This window comes from Heterodontus francisci, chromosome 3, assembly GCF_036365525.1.
Source record: "Heterodontus francisci isolate sHetFra1 chromosome 3, sHetFra1.hap1, whole genome shotgun sequence".
NCBI lineage: Eukaryota > Metazoa > Chordata > Chondrichthyes > Heterodontiformes > Heterodontidae > Heterodontus > Heterodontus francisci.
The window spans coordinates 109,627,740-109,643,755 of record NC_090373.1 but is presented as its reverse complement, the minus strand read 5'-3'; the positions used below and the strand labels follow the sequence as shown (position 1 = coordinate 109,643,755).

General features: G+C 41.6%; 1 protein-coding gene across 1 annotated transcript in view; it reads right to left on the bottom strand.

The window, feature by feature from the left end:
• man1a1 (mannosidase, alpha, class 1A, member 1) overlaps positions 1–16,016 on the bottom strand; it is a 511,026-nt gene that overhangs the window by 301,619 nt on the left and 193,391 nt on the right. Inside the window, exon 2 of the mRNA XM_068025440.1 lies at positions 6,918–7,014. Within this exon, the coding sequence (XP_067881541.1) occupies positions 6,918–7,014 (97 nt within the window). The remainder of the gene's footprint in view (positions 1–6,917; positions 7,015–16,016) is intronic.

Below are 16,016 nucleotides of genomic sequence, written 5' to 3'. Positions count from 1 at the left end.
GTTTGGAATGTCTTTCAATCTCATCAATTTATGGGCACCATGAGAACGGTAGTGGTAATGTTACAAGACAAGGAATCCAGGGGCCCGGTCTAATGCTCTGGAGACACAAGTTCAAATTCCACCACAGCTGGTGGAATTTAAACTCAATCAATTAATAAAGTCTGGAATAAAAAGTTAATACCAGTAATCATGCCCATGATTTGTCTCAAAAATCTATCTGGTTCATGATTCTCCTTTCCCCTGGAACGGAATCTGCTGTCCTTACACGGTCTGGCCTACATGTGACTCCAGACCCACATCAATGTGGCTGACTCTTAATTGGCCTTTGAAATGGCCAAGCAAGCCACTCAGTTGTATCCAACTGCTACAGAAAAGTCGAAAAAGAAGAAAACTGGATGGAACACCCAGCATCGACCTAGACATTGAAAATGACAAAGTCACACCCTGTCCAGTCAACCCTGCAAAATCCTAACATCCAGGGACATGCGCCAAAATTAGGAGAGCTGTCTCACAGACTATTCAAGCAACAGCCTGACAGTCTTGCTCACCAAATCATATCTTACAGCCAACAACTCAGACTCCTCCATCACCATCCCTGCCTGTGCGACAGGACATACCTACCAGAGGTGGCAGCACAGTGGTACAGATGTGAGGGAGTGGTCCTGAGAGTCCTCAACATTGACCCCGGACCCCCATAAAGTCTCATGGCACCAGGTCAAACATGGGCCAGGAAACCACCTATAGATCACCACCTACCAGCCTCGCCCCCAAACCCACCACCCCCAAAACCTCGGCTTATGAATCAGTGCTTCCCCATGTTGAAAACCAATTGGAAGAAACACTGAGCTTAGCAAGGGCACAGAAAGTACTCTGGGTGGGGGACTTCAATGTCCATCACCAACAGTGGCTCGGCAGCGCCATTACTGACTGAGCTGGTCGAGTCCCAAAGGACATATCTGCCAGACTGGGCCTGCAGCAAGTGGTCAGAGAACCTACAAAAGGGAAAAACCTACTTGACCTCACCAATCTACCTGTTGCAGATGTCTCTGTCCATAACAATATTGGTAGGAGTGACCACCGCACAATTTTTGTACAGACGAAGTCCTGTCTTCACACTGAGGATACCCTCCATTGTGTTGTGTGGCACTACCACAGTGCTAGATTGGATAGATTCAGAACAGATCTGATAGCTCAAAACTAGGCATCCATGAGGTACTGTGGGCCATCAGTAGTAGAACTGTTTTAACCACAATCTGTATCATAGCGCAGCATATACCTCACTCTACTATTACCATCAAGCCAGGAAATCAACCCTGATTCAATGAGGAGTGCAGGAGAGCATGCCAGGAACAGCACCAGGAATACCTAAAAATTATGTGCCAACCTGGTACAGCTACAAAATAGGACAACATGCGTGCTAAACAGTGGAAGCAGCATGCGATCAACAAAGCAAAGCGATCCCACAATTAATGGATCAGATCAAAGCTCTGCAGTCCTGCCACATTTAGTCGTGAATGGTGCCGGACAATTAAACAACTAATCGGAGGAGGTTGCTCCACAAATATCCTCAATGATGGGGGGATCCCAGCACATCAGTGTGAAAGAAAAGGCTGAAGCATTTGCAACCACTTTCAGCCAGAAGTGTTGAGTGGATGATCCATCTTGGCCTCCTCCTGTGGTGTGTAACTCACCACCTGACTCCCCAAAGTCTGTTCACCATCTACAAGGCAGAAGTCAGGAGTGTTATGGAATACTCTCCACTTACCTGGACAAGCTCATCTCCAAAAACACTTGAGAAGCACTCAAGAGCAAACAAAAGGTTAATAGGCAAGATAAGGGTTGATGGAGTTGGGGGTAATATATTAGCATGGATAGAGGATTGGTTAATAGACAGGAAGCAACGAGTGGGCATAAACGGGGCATTTTCAAGTTGACAGACAGTGAATAGTGGACTGTTACAAAGATCAGCGTTGGGCCTCAGCTATTTACAATCTATATGAATGACTTTGATGAAGAGACAGAGAGGAATGTATCTAAGTTTGATGATGCAAAGCTAGGTGGAAAGGTAAGCTGTGGGAGGACACAGAGAGGATGCCAAGAGATACATTCAGGTTAAGTGAGCGGGCAACAAGATGGCAGATGGAGTATAATGTAGGGAAGCGTGAAGTTATTCACTTTGGTTGCAAGAATAGAAAAGCAGAATTTTTTTTTAAAAAGGTGCGAAACTTGTAAGTGTTGATGTTCAAAGTTACTTGGATGTGCTTGTACAAGGAACACAGAAAGTTAGCATGTAAGTAGCAATTAGGAAAGCAAAGGGAAATTTGACCTTTATTGCAATGGGCTTGGAGTACAGGAACAAAGAAGTCTTGCTGCAATTGTACAGGGTTTTGGTGAGACCACATCTGGAGTATAGTGTGCAGTTTTGGTCTCCATATTTAAAAAAGGATATACTTACATTGGAGGCAGTGCAGCAGAGGTTCACTAAATTGGTCCCTGGGATGAGGGGGCTGTCCTATAATAAGACACTAAGTAAGAATACTCCTGCACTCTCTGCAGTTTAGAGGAATGAGAGGTGATCTCATTGAAACACACAAGATCCTGAAGAGACTGGACAGGGTAGACAGAGATCGTTTCTGCTGGTCAGGGAGACTAAAACATTGGGGTACAAGACAAGGGAGTGATCATTTAGGACTGAGAGGAGGAGAAATTACTTCACTCAAAGGGCTGTGGATGCTCCAGCGTTCAATACATTGAAGGCTGGGATAGACAGATGTTTAATCTCTCAGGGAATCAAAGGATATGGCAAGCAGGCAGCAATGTGTAATGTAACAGGATTAATGAATGACCTCAGCGTAGCACTGCTAGGTAGCAGCGACCACAACATGATTGAACTTTACATCCAGTTTGAAAGAAAGAGAGGGTTTAAGCCAAGCATTTTAAACTTAAATAAGGACAACTATGAGCATGTAAGTTGAGCTAGCTGAAATGGTTACTAAGCTAGGAGATAGATCAACAGAGAAGCAGTGGCACACATTTGAGGGGATATTTCAGAATACTCAGGATAAGTATATTCCTTCTATAAAGAAAAATTCTAAGATGAGGATCTACCACCCGTGGTTAACTAAAGAAGTTAAGGATAGCATCAAACTTAAGACAAAAGTATATAATTGTGCAAAGACGAGTGGTCAGAATATAAAGAATGGCAGGGAATGACTAAAAGGTTAATAAGGAGAAATAAATTTGAATATGAGAGACAGCTAGCTAGATACCTAAAAATGGATAGCAAGAGTTTCTACAGGTATTTAAAAAGGAAAAAAGTAAGTAAAGTGAGTGTTGGTCCTCTAGCGTGAGAATGGGGGGTTAATAGTAGATAATAAGGAAATGAAGGATGAAATGAACAAACATCTTGCTTGTCTTCACTATAGAGGATACAAAAAACATTCCAGTAAAAGCTGTAAATCAGGAGATGGAAGGAAGAGAGGAACTTGATGAAATTACAATCACCAGGGAAGCAGTACTGAGCAAACTGATGGAGCTGTGGCCTGACAAGTCCCCAAGACCTGATGGACTTCATTCTCGAATCTTAAAAGAGGTAGCTAATGAGGTAGTAGATGCTTTGGTGTTAATTTTTCAAAATTCACTGGATTCTGGAAAGGTTCCATCAGACTGGAAAGTAGCAAATATAACCCCTCTATTCAAGAAGGGGCCTGTAGTGGGGGGGGGGGGGGCGGAGGCAGAAAACAGGTAGCTATAGGCCAGTTAGCTTGATGTCTGTTGTGGGGACAGTGTTAGTATCAATCATTAAGGAGGCGATAGCTGGGTACTTGGAAAAACTCAAGGTAATCGGGAATAGTCATCATGGTTTTATGAAAGGGAAATCATGTTTAACCAATTTATTGGAGCTCTTTGAAGGAATAACATGCGCTGTGAACAAAGGGGAGCCCATTGATGTACTGTACTTGGATTTCCAGATGACATTTAACAAGGTGCCACATAAAAGATTGTGCAAAGTAGGAGCTTGTGGTGTAGGGGGCAACATATCAGCATCGTCATGGAACTGTTTTTTTTCCCTCCTCTGTTTAAAACAATGTGCCTTTAAGATTCTATTTAAAAAATAGTGTGCCTTTAAAAACTAAGGGGTGGCACAGCGTGCCTGCTGCATCTGCTCCTCGGCCACAGCAGGAGAGAGAAGGTCACATGATACACTCAAACTTTTAACTGTGTGTAAAACTGGCTAAAACCAGTTGGAACTGGAGACAAATGAAGCGTGCTGCACACTGAAAAGAAGCTATGTCTCAGCAGAGAAAATCTACATTGAATTCAGACTGTGTTTGCCTCAGGAGGGAAAAAGCCCTGAAAAAGAGCAACTTGCACTGTTCTAGGTAATAAGTTCCATTATACTTCGAAACTCTAAGTTGTTTGCTACAGAAGTTGCACTCGTTATTGCCTATTTGTGTTTGCTGGAATTCTCAGTAAAGATTTTACCAAAAGACTGCTGATTTTAAAATACAAGTAGACCTATTACTGTGCTTCTCATTGAAAGACATGCGTGACACCTGCTGCAGCTGAAATACTTTGAATGTCTATCTATTAAAAACGTTTTCGAATTTGCCTGGAGACTTCGAGTGGCATCTGGTTACTCTACTCTGGGATACCTCAACCAGGAATGCAACTTACCAGGACTTACAACCCAGTGACTTATTTTATTCCTAAGAAACACTATTTTTAAAAAATGGTTAACTATTGTTAGTTTTTGAATTGTATGTTTAGTTTTTTTTTTAAATAAATAGCTAATTTGTTGTTGTCTAAAGATACCTGGTTTGGTGTATTTTATTCTGGGGGTGAATAAAGTGTTTAATTTGGCTGTTTTCTGGTTAGGTGGGAAAACATTAATAATATGCTGCAACCTGTGGAGCGACGGGACTGAATTGACAGTGCATTGCTTCTGCCTCGGTCGTAACAGCATGGATAGAAGATTGGCTGACTGGCAGAAAACACAGAGTATGCATAAATGGGTCCTTTTCTGAGTGGTAGGATGTGACGAGTGGAGTCCCACAGGGGTCTGAGCTGGAGCCTCAACTTTTTACAATTTATATCAATTACTTAGATAAGGGGAGCAATGGCATGGTCGCTAATTTTGCAGATGGCACAAAGATAGGTAGAAAAGTGTGTTGTGAAGAGGACATATGGAGGTTGCAGAAAAAAATCTGGCAGATGGAGTACAATGTGGGAAAATGTGAAGTTGTCCACTTTGGCAGGAAGAATAAATAAAGCAGAGAATTACTTAAACAGAGAACAACTGCAGAATTCCGAGGCGCAGAGGAATCTAGGTGTCATCATGCCTGAGTCACAAGAAGTTAGTATGCAAGTACATCAAGTAATAAAGAAGGCTAATGGAATGCTATCCTTTACTACGACAGGAATTGAAAATAAACGTCAGGATGTTATATTTCAGTTATACAGGACACTGGTGAGACCACATCTCAAATACTATGTGCAGTTTTGGTCTTATTTAAGGAAAGATGTAAATGTGTTGGAGGTGGTTCAGAGGAGGTTTACTAGATTGATAGCTGGAATGAGCAGGTTGTCTTATGAGGAAATGTTGGACCGACTGGGCTTGTTTTCACTGGAGTTTAGAAGAGTGAGGGGAGACTTGATTGAAGTTTATAAGATCCTGAACAGTCTTGACAAGGTGGATGTGGAAAGGATGTTTCCTCTTGTGGGTGAGTTCAGAACTAGGGGGCACTGTTTTAAAATTAGGGATCGCCCTTTTAGGACAGAGCGGAGGAGAATTTTTTTCTCAGAGGGTTGTGAGACTTTGGAACGCTCTGCCTTCGAAGATGGTGGAAGCGGGGTCAGTGAATATGTTTAAGGCTGAGGTAGAATTCAAGACACAAACAGATCAGCCATGATCTTATTGAATAGCAGAGCAGGCTAGAGGGGCCAAATGGCCTACTTGTGCCCCTAATTCGTATATGAAAGTGGAGTTGAAGCCTAAGATCAGCCATGATCGTACTGCATGGTACAGCAGGCTCGATGGGCCATCTGGTCTACTCCTGCTCCTATTTCTTGTGTTCACTTGATCAGCACCCCACCCACCACCTTAAACATTCACTCCCTCCACCACTTTCAGCAGTGGGTACCATTTACGAGATGCCATGCAGCAACTCACCAAGCCTCTTTCAATAGCATTCAATAGCAATGGGCGGCACAGTGGCGCAGTGGTTAGCACCGCAGCCTCACAGCTCCAGGGACCCAGGGTTCGATTCTGGGTACTGCCTGTGCGGAGTTTGCAAGTTCTCCCTGTGTCAGCGTGGGTTTCCTCCAGGTTCTCCGGTTTCCTCCCACATGCCAAAGACTTGCAGGTTGATAGGTTAATTGGCCATTATAAATTGCCCCTAGTATAGGTAGGTGGTAGGGAAATATATAGGGACAGGTGGGGATGTGATAGGAATATGGGATTAGTGTAGGATTAGTATAAATGGGTGGTTGATGGTCGGCACAGACTCGGTGGGCCGAAGGGCCTGTTTCAGTGCTGGATCTCTAAACTAAACTAAAACTAAACATCTTCCAAATCCGTGACCTCTACCACCAAGATGCATGGGAACACCAAGTTCCCCTCCAAGCCACATGACCTAGAACTACATCACCATTCCTTCACTGTCGCTGGGTCAAAAGCCTGGACCTCCCTCCCTAATGGTACTGTGGGTGTACCTACACCAGCTGGACTGCAGCGGTTCACCACCACCTTCTCAAGGGCAATTAGGGAGCGGATGCTCACATCCCATGAAAGAAATTTTAAAAAGCGTTTTGTCAAATGCATCTTTTAATGAAGGTTAAAAAAAAGTATAAACTCCGCACAGTTTTCAGTCCTCAATAATAAATGCCAGGGAAAAGTACAACTGTAAAATACTTACCAAATAGACTACTAGAATGGTGCTGTTTGGATAAAGGCTTCAATTCATTTGATCCCCATGCGTGACGTTTGTAATTTTCCCAAGCATGTTTCATCATCTACAAAACAAAGAAATACTCTATAAATATTTATACAAACAGGTTTTATCCAAATTTTTATAAAAGACATAGAACTATACATAGAATTTTCTAGGTCAGTCATTTTTTCTCCATACAATAATGCAAAGCACATTTAACTTAACATTTAGAGTCTGCACATGATAAATATTGCTTTTAGTAAAAGGTAATAATCAGAATTCTGGCTGTAGAAATTGAATTTTTCTTTACACCTATAACTTGTTTTCAGTTTTTAAATTCAAGAAACATGTACAATATGCAAGTTTAAAAAAAAGCTGAAATGGCTTCCACTAACTCTAAACCTGTACTGCAAATCACATGAAAAAGTGGATACCAGTTTACAATGTGATAAATTCACTATTATTGAAATTTTCCTCAGTAATTTCAGACAGTTAAAACAAAGTTTTTTTTATTTGCTCTCTGATGCAAACAATGCTGCCAAGGCTCTACATATTGTCCACCTCTAATTGCCCGAGAAGGTGGTGGTGTGCCTGCTTCCTGAACCACTGGAATCCTTCTCCCACAAAGGAGTAGTAGGTATTTCCAGGATATTGACCCAGTAACAATGAAGGAACAATGAATTATGTCCAGGCCAGGATCGTGTATGGTGGTGGGAAACTTGGATATGATGCTCTTCCCAAAATTGCTGCTACTCAGTGGTAGAGATCAAAGAGGGAGATTCTGTCAAAGTAACCTTGATGAGTTGATGCAGTACAAGCTGTTGGTTATGTATTCTGAAGTCACCGTGTGCTATGGTCAAGGGAATGGACATAAAGTTCATGGCAGACAGCCATTCTAGAACTTTCACAGGTACACCAAAGACAAAATGAAATGGACTGGGTGCAGCACACAGCAAGTTGCGATGAAACTGACTTTCGATATGACCTGGATTAAAGGACAATTACATAACATGTGAATGGGAGCAACCTCAACAACTTATATTTTTGTAGCGTCTTTAACATAATAAACATTACAGAAGCATTGTAAAAACAAAATGTGACCAAGAGCTGCAAAAGGAGATATGTCAGATGACCAAAAGCTTGAAAAAGAGGTACGTTTTAAGGAGCGTCTTAAAGGAGAAAAAGTGAGTTAGAGGTGCTGAGAGGGGTAGGGAGTGAATTACAGAGCTTAGGACCGAGACAGCTGAAGGCATGTCCACTAACTGGAGCAATTAAAAGTCAGCAATGCTCAAGAGGCCAGAATTAGAGTTCAGATATGTCGGTGGGTTGTAGAGCTGGAGGAGATCACAAAGATATGGAGGGATACAGCCAAGGAGGAATCTGAAACCGAGGATGAGAATTTTATCGTTGCCTGACTGGGAGCCAATGCAGGCCAGAGGCAATGATACGTGAACAGGACTTGGTACAAGTTGAGACACAGGCAGCAGAGATTTGCATGACCTCAAGTTTATAGGGTAGAATGTAGAAGACCAGCCAGAAGTGTGTTGGAATAATCAAGGCTAGAGGTAACAAAGCGTGAAAGAGGGTTTCAGCAGGTGAGTGGAAATGTGGGTGAAGTGGGGCAATGTTACGCAAGTGGAAATAGACAGTTTTAGTGAAGGTGGCAATACGTGGTTTGAAGCGTACATTGAGGTCAAATGTGACACCGAGATTGCCAACAGACTGGTTGTCTTAGACTATTGCCAGGGAGGGGGATGGAGTCAGTTGGTCTGGTACGGATTTTGGAGCGAGGTCAGAAAACAATGGCTTCAGTCTTCCCAATATCCAATTGGGGTAAATTTGGATAGATAAGAATGGAACAAGTTCAGAGCAGCACCCCCCCCCCAAAGCTGGATGGCAGTGGAGAGGGGTTGGAGGACGATGTTGTGGTCAACTGTGTCAAAGGTTAACGAGGACGAGGAGGGAAAGTTTACCTTCATCACAGTCACGGAGTATGTCATTGATGACTTCGAGAAGAGCTGTTTCCATACTGTGGCAGGGGCGGAAACCTGATGGGAGTGATTCAAACAGAGTCCCTGGAAAGATGGGTGTGGATTTGGGAGGCAGCACGTTCGAGGACTTTGGTGAGGGAAGGAAGATTGGAGATGGGACGATAGTTTGCAAGGAGAGAAGGGTCAAGGACTGTTTTTTTGTGAAGGGGTGATGACGGTAGATTTAAAAAGGAGAGAGGTACAACACCAGGATAGAAAGACAACATGCGAGACAACAGTGCAACACCCAAATCTTGAAGAGACCCCCAATGGTCAGAGGGGGTGCTCTGTGTTAATCAAAGGGGAGCAGGCAGAGAGGTCGACCTTGCAGACTTGTAAATGATAGAAGAACTGCACACTAAGTGGGATGTGACTTCACCAAGTTATGGACTGGAGGAGAGGATTCAAGTGCTGGAATTTGCCCACACACTGCCAAAGGTTCTGCCACCAGTAAATGAACAAAAGCAATTCTGAACGAACATCACAGAAGAAATTGGTCTTGCAACAGAAATAATGGAAAAGCCAATTTAAGACGACCAGTTCATGCATGCAAATTAAAAGTGAGTTTATATCTGCAGCAAGATAGCTTCTCAGATGTCCAAGTTACTAATGAAGTCACCTGCTTCTCTTTTTCTTACTTAATAAAGACGACCCTGAACTGAAAATAAATACTGCATTTAAGCATCCTTACCAGTGATTAATTCACTCGCTAGCAAAATCCCTATTTTTTTCCGGCATACTGTCTATGATAGCAATAGGATGGGTGAAGAAAGCCTATGAAAATGCTACTACTATAAATCCCTCTGCAGCAGCAAACATTTCAATCAGAATGATGATGGTTAGATCTTGATAATTCATCCATTAATTCAATTTTTTATAGTTAGCAAACAGTTTCGTTGCATTAAGATACAAGTGTGTGTACACGCCTCTTTTTATTTGAATTATTCTACTGTAAATAGAAGCATTCAACCCAGATCTGGGCTTTTGAGAGCAAGATAGATTATGTTGTACAAGTCGAACAAAACCCAAATGAATTTCAAAATCAAAACCACTCAGTCTTGTACAGAATAGTAATAATACCTATTTTGAAATCTTGAAGATCACAACAGAAGTCAGATGCTGAGTGAATACAGTGGTTAACCAATGACACAAAAAAGGCTATGTATACCACAGGAACAGATAAACTAGTATTTTTTACTTGGGTAGAAATTGGAGTGCAACTATTTAGCAAAAACCTACTAAATTAAATACAAGGCAATTTTGGTAGCAAAGTAAAACCAATTCCTTCATTCTGGAAAGGGACACAAGAGAATGGGACATAGAAATATTTGTTTTATATATTAATTGCACATATTATGCATATACAACATATCATGTCACATGTGTGTAAGGGATAATTATTTTAGTATTGATCATTGTAGCCAAACAGTCTGAGCTATGTTTAGCTATGGTTTGTTGTGCAATTTTTTTTCAAAAAGTAACTTGAATATCTAACAGTGTGCTCTTTTTTATAAGAAGCCTGCTGATCAATGATGAGAAATTATTGCTGTTTGGCTAAAATGCAAGCTTTAATGAGCACTTCTGGATGCCTGTGCTTACCCATATATGATGTGGACCATTTCCAACACATAGATTTTCTAAAAAGGCAAATATATCTGATCAGAATCAGAAACTTAGATTTTTTTTTAAACTTACGTATTAACAGAATCCCAAAGTCTCCAATTCTGTAGTTTACAAATCAAAGTCTGCTACTCAACTTGAAGTCATGAAAACAAAGGCCGCGTACTGTTACTTTCAGCAACTATAAAAAGTCATGCCGCATTATCTCTTTTCAAGAAGGAAAAATATACAATTCTTGCAGCAAGGAAACTTTTCTCATTCTACTTAATTCAACCCTCCAGAATGATTTACTTGTGGATCAATTATGGAAATTCTTCAAAAGAAAAAGTCTAAGTTATTTCTCATTATCTCAAACTATTTGAGTTTCATCATGGGAATTAAAGCTTGCTGCAAAAACTATGCCTCAAGGTAAGTACCATTTCAGAAGGTAATAATTTAGTTGTTAAAGAAATACTGCTGGCTATTTGCTTAAAACTAAAGCCCTATAATTAAGTCATGTCAATATGCAATTCCTTCTTTGTCTTCAACACAAATGTAAAATTAAAAAAAGAGGTCCACCCACCTAAATCAAATCTACAGTAGTTATTAGTTTTAGCTGCATCATGCATATTGATCAGATTTAAAATGATGCAATATGCAAGCATCTCCCTACCCTAACCATTTGAAGATGGTAGCGTAAGTGATCGCAGCAGCTGAAACCTAAAAAAGGGAAAAATATGCACAACAATAGAATGGTAATTTTGCTGTGGGGGGTACTTTCATTTCTGGTACCTACGATTATACCCACAGCTAAAATAGCTGACTGACAAGGGGAGACTATATGTAAAATTGATAGATTCCAGCACAGAAAACTGGCAAAAGCTATTGACAAATTCATACAATCTGAAAACCCAAGACAAGTCAAGTGCTCTCAATAGAGCCTATGATCAGGGCCCTAGCTTTAAAGTGACTTCAGTTAGATTCCATTTTTATGACACTGGATTACAAGTGTTTTTTAAAAAGTGTTTCAGGAGGTCACATTTTGTAATGTGAATGCCAAAACTCTGCAGTCTTACCATTGATATATGACACTTGGCACGAGCTTATCATAACTAAAGCTGCAAGTGTACCCAATATTCCATCACTTTTAATATAGGGAAAATTAAATGTACAAAAGGTGTTTTTGCTCTTCTGTATTTGGAAACTTTTTTTTGTATGGTGCCCATGAGCACTGAAGATGTGACATTTTATGGGAGGTTTGCCTGCCCAGAAAATAGACTCATCTGTTAACACTTCTTTAATATTTTTCTGAACTATTTAAAATCTACAATGAATTGCATTTATATAATGTGCTTCACCTGTAAGACATTTCAGAGCACTTTAGGTTAAAAAGGACATGAGTAAACCAAGCATGAAGTGGGAATAAAATGGAAAGGCTCGGATGGGAAACTGCCTTAAATGAATTATTCTGCCAGGGTTACAGATATCACAGAAAAATCATTATAAGTTATAACTGATGCAATTTTTGTACCACCAGATGTTAACACATAATGAACATAACACAGCAGGGCTATATGTTTGCACGTACCATTGTGAGTGATGTAATAATGTAGATCTTGTATAAGAACCAGAGAAAAATCTTCTATTGCATGCGGAGGAGTCCAAACCATGAAGAACAGTCTGAACATTTTGCACTGAATTTCATCAGTCCTCAAGATATGGACAGGGTAACGTGGCGGCCTATAAAATTGTAAATGGCCACTTAAGGGCCTCACCACACCGCCGCTGGAATTTTTCCAGCGGCAGGGAGGCCGCAGCCACTTACAGAGACTGCCCAGTAACTCCAAGTGGCCTCCATGTGGGCTGGATGTGGTGCGGGGGTGGGGGGGGGGGGGGGGTGGCGGGGGTGTGGCTGTCCTCCTCCTTCAGCAATCACCATCACTACAGAAAAGTACTAGGAAAGTTAATGGGACTAAAAGCTGACAAGTCCCCCGGGCCTGATGGCCTGCATCCTAGGGTCATAAAGAAGTGACTGCAGAAGTAGTGGATGCATTGGTTGTAATCTTCCAAAATTTCCTAGATTCTAGAAAGGTCCCAGCAGATTGGACAACTTCAAATATAACACCCCTATTCAAGAAAGGAAGGAGACATAAAGCAGGAAACTATAGGCCAGTTAGCCTAACATCTATCATTGGGAAAATGCTGGAATCCATCATTAAGGAAGTAGCAGCAGGGCATTTAGAGAAGAAGAATACAACCAAGCAGTCAAAATTGCTTTATGAAAGGGAAATCCTGTTTGACAAATGTTTGGAGTTCTTTGAGGATTTAACAAGCAGGTTGGATAAACGGGAACTTGTATATGTAGTGTATTTGGATTTCCAAAAGGCATTTGATAACGTGCCACACAAAAGGTTACTACACAAGATAAGAGCTCATTCTGTTCGGGGTAATCTATTAGGATTGAGAAAGGATTGACTAACTAACAGGAAAGAGTGCCGGGACAAAGGGATCATTCTCAGGTTAGCAAATTGTAACTAGTGGAGTGCCAAAGGAATCAGTGCTGAGGCCTCAACTATTTACGATCTATATTAATGACCTGGATGAAGGGACACAGTGTATTGCAGCCCAATTTGCTGATGATACAAAGAAAAGTAGGAAAGCAAGTTGTGAGGAGGACACAGAGTCTGCAAAGGGATATAGATAGGTTAAGTGAGTGGACAAAAATTTGATAGATGGAGCATAATGTGGGAAAATGAGAGGTTATCTACTTTGGTGGGAAGAACAGAAAAGCAAAATATGATTCAAATGGAGATGCGCTACAGAATGCTGCAGAACCGAGGGATCTGGGTGCCCTTGTACATGAAACACAAAACGTTATGCAGGTCTGAGGACTGCAGCAACAACTTTTTGTATGAATTTGCATTTTACTTCTGCCTTGCTTTTGATTTTTTTTTTGAAAAACCTATTAAACTTGAGTGAATTTTTAAAGGTTAGTTTTAAATCTGTGTCTACAAAGTACACAAGAACACAAGTATGACTGTTCTGATTAAGTTAAGTAATTAATCAATGGGAATCAGTAGTATAATTAATAACAGTGAACTTGTTTTTCCCAAGATCTCTTGGCTTTTGTTTTCATGCTGGTCAAAGCAGGCATTGCACAGCACTTGTTTTATCTAAAATACTGTTTTTCTCTTCTTGAAAATAATGGCTGTTTTCGCATTGTTTAAACAGAAATCAGTTTTTACAGTTTTCGATGACTCTTGAACTACAAGCCAGGACAATGGATAAGCTTGCACATGGGGTGGTCCACTATGGTGTGGAATCAGAAGATGGAGTTTAATTGATGGACAATATAAGCTGATTGATGGCAGATGAGAGACACCATGTGTTAACAGCCATGGCGGCTTCATAGTGCCTGAGAGAAGAATTTGATAAGGATTCCTGGTCATCAGACTCTTGTTTTGAGAAAGGCTGATGGAGGTCTCAGGCCGCCTGATTCTGTGATTTGAAAACACAGGCCCTGCCTGTGCTGGGCAGCACAGTGGTTAGCACCGCAGCCTCACAGCTCCAGCGACCCGGGTTCAATTCTGGGTACTGCCTGTGTGGAGTTTGCAAGTTGTCCCTGTGACCGTGTGGGTTTTCACCGGGTGCTCTGGTTTCCTCCTACAGCCAAAGACTTGCAGGTTGATAGGTAAATTGGCCATTATAAATTGCCCCTAGTATAGGTGGGTGGTAGGGAATTGTGGGGATGTGGTAGGAATATGGGATTAATGTAGGATTAGTATAAATGGGTGGTTGATGGTCAGCACAGACTCAGTGGGCCGAAGGGCCTGTTTCAGTGCTGTATCTCTAAAAATAAAAAAGCTGGAATGGAGCCAGAAATTGGACCTAAAGGGGCACCGCATCCAACGTTCTGGTTGCAGCCAGAATGGACGAGTCATCCACTGAAGATAGAGGAAGGGACGTCAACAGACTGACTGGAGAGTCCACCCCCATGCAAGGTTCTCCGGAGACTTGGTGATCTATGTACCAAGGGAAGGGAGCTGTCTTGAACAGACTAATTTGGGGTTATGTCTTTCTATATTCTTTTCCGTCCTTTCTTTCCAATAAAGTTATCTTTCTTTCCTTTTTTATTAATGATTGTTTAATAATTACTTAATAGTTACTGAATAAAATTGTTTTAGCACATTTGGTGTTGAGTCACTATTCTTGTTACATCCAGAGTATGTCTGAACCCAAGTGAAACTTCGCAGGGGACTCTCACGTCCGACAGTTAGCATGCAGGGGCAGCAAGTAATTAAGGAGGCAAATGGAATGTTGTCGTTTATTGCAAGATGGATGGAATATAAAGTAGGGGAGTCTTGCTACAACTGTACAGGGGACTGGTGAAGCCACATCAAGAGCACTGTATGCAGTTTTGGTCACCTTGCTTAAGGATGGATATGCTTGCATTGGAGGCAGTTCAGAGAAGGTTCACTAGGCTGATTCCTGGGATGAAGGGGTTGTCTTATGAGGAAAGGTTGAGCAGGTTGGGCCTATATTCATTGGAGTTTAGAAGATTGAGAGGTGATCTGATTGAAACGTATCAGATTCTGAGGGGGCTTGACAGGGTAGATGCTGAGAGGATGTTTCCCCAAGTGGGGGAATCTAGAACTAGCGGACACAGTTTCAGAATTAAGGGTCTCCTATTTCAGATGCGAATGAGGAGGAATTTCTTCTCTGAGGGTTGTTCATCTTTGGAAATCTCTACCCGAGAAAGCAGTGGAGGCTGGGTCATTGAATATATTCCAGACTGAGGTGGACAGATTTTTCATCTACAAGGTAATAAAAGGTTACGGAAGGAATGCAGAAAAGTGAGGTCCAGGCCACAATCAGATCAGCCATGATCTTATTGAATGGCGCAGCAGGCTCGAGGGGTCAAATCACGGAATCAGAGTTGTTACAGCATAGAGGGGGCCATTCAGCCCATCGTGTCCGCAATGGCTCTCAAAGAGCAACTCACTCAGTTCTATTCCCCTGCCTTCTCCCTGTAACCTTGCACATTCTTCCTTTTCATATAATTGTCCAATTCCCTTTTGAATGCTTCAATTGACCTGCCTCCACCACGTTCTCAGGCAGTGCATTACAGACCTTAACCACTCGCTGCATGAAAATGTTTTTCCTCATGTCACTTTTGCTTCTCTGATCAAATACTTTAGATCTGTGCCCTCTCGTTTTCAATCCTTTCATGAGTGGGAACAGTTTCTCTCGATCTACTCTGTCCAGACCCCTCATGATTTTGAATACCTCTATCAAATCACCTCTCAGACTTTGCTTCTCCAAGGAAAATAGTCCTAACTTCTCCAATCTATTTTCATAACTGAAATTCCTCATCCCTGGAACCACTTGTGAATCTTTTTTGTATCTCTCCAATGCCCTCACGTCTTTACTAAAGTGCAGCGCCCAGAACTGGATG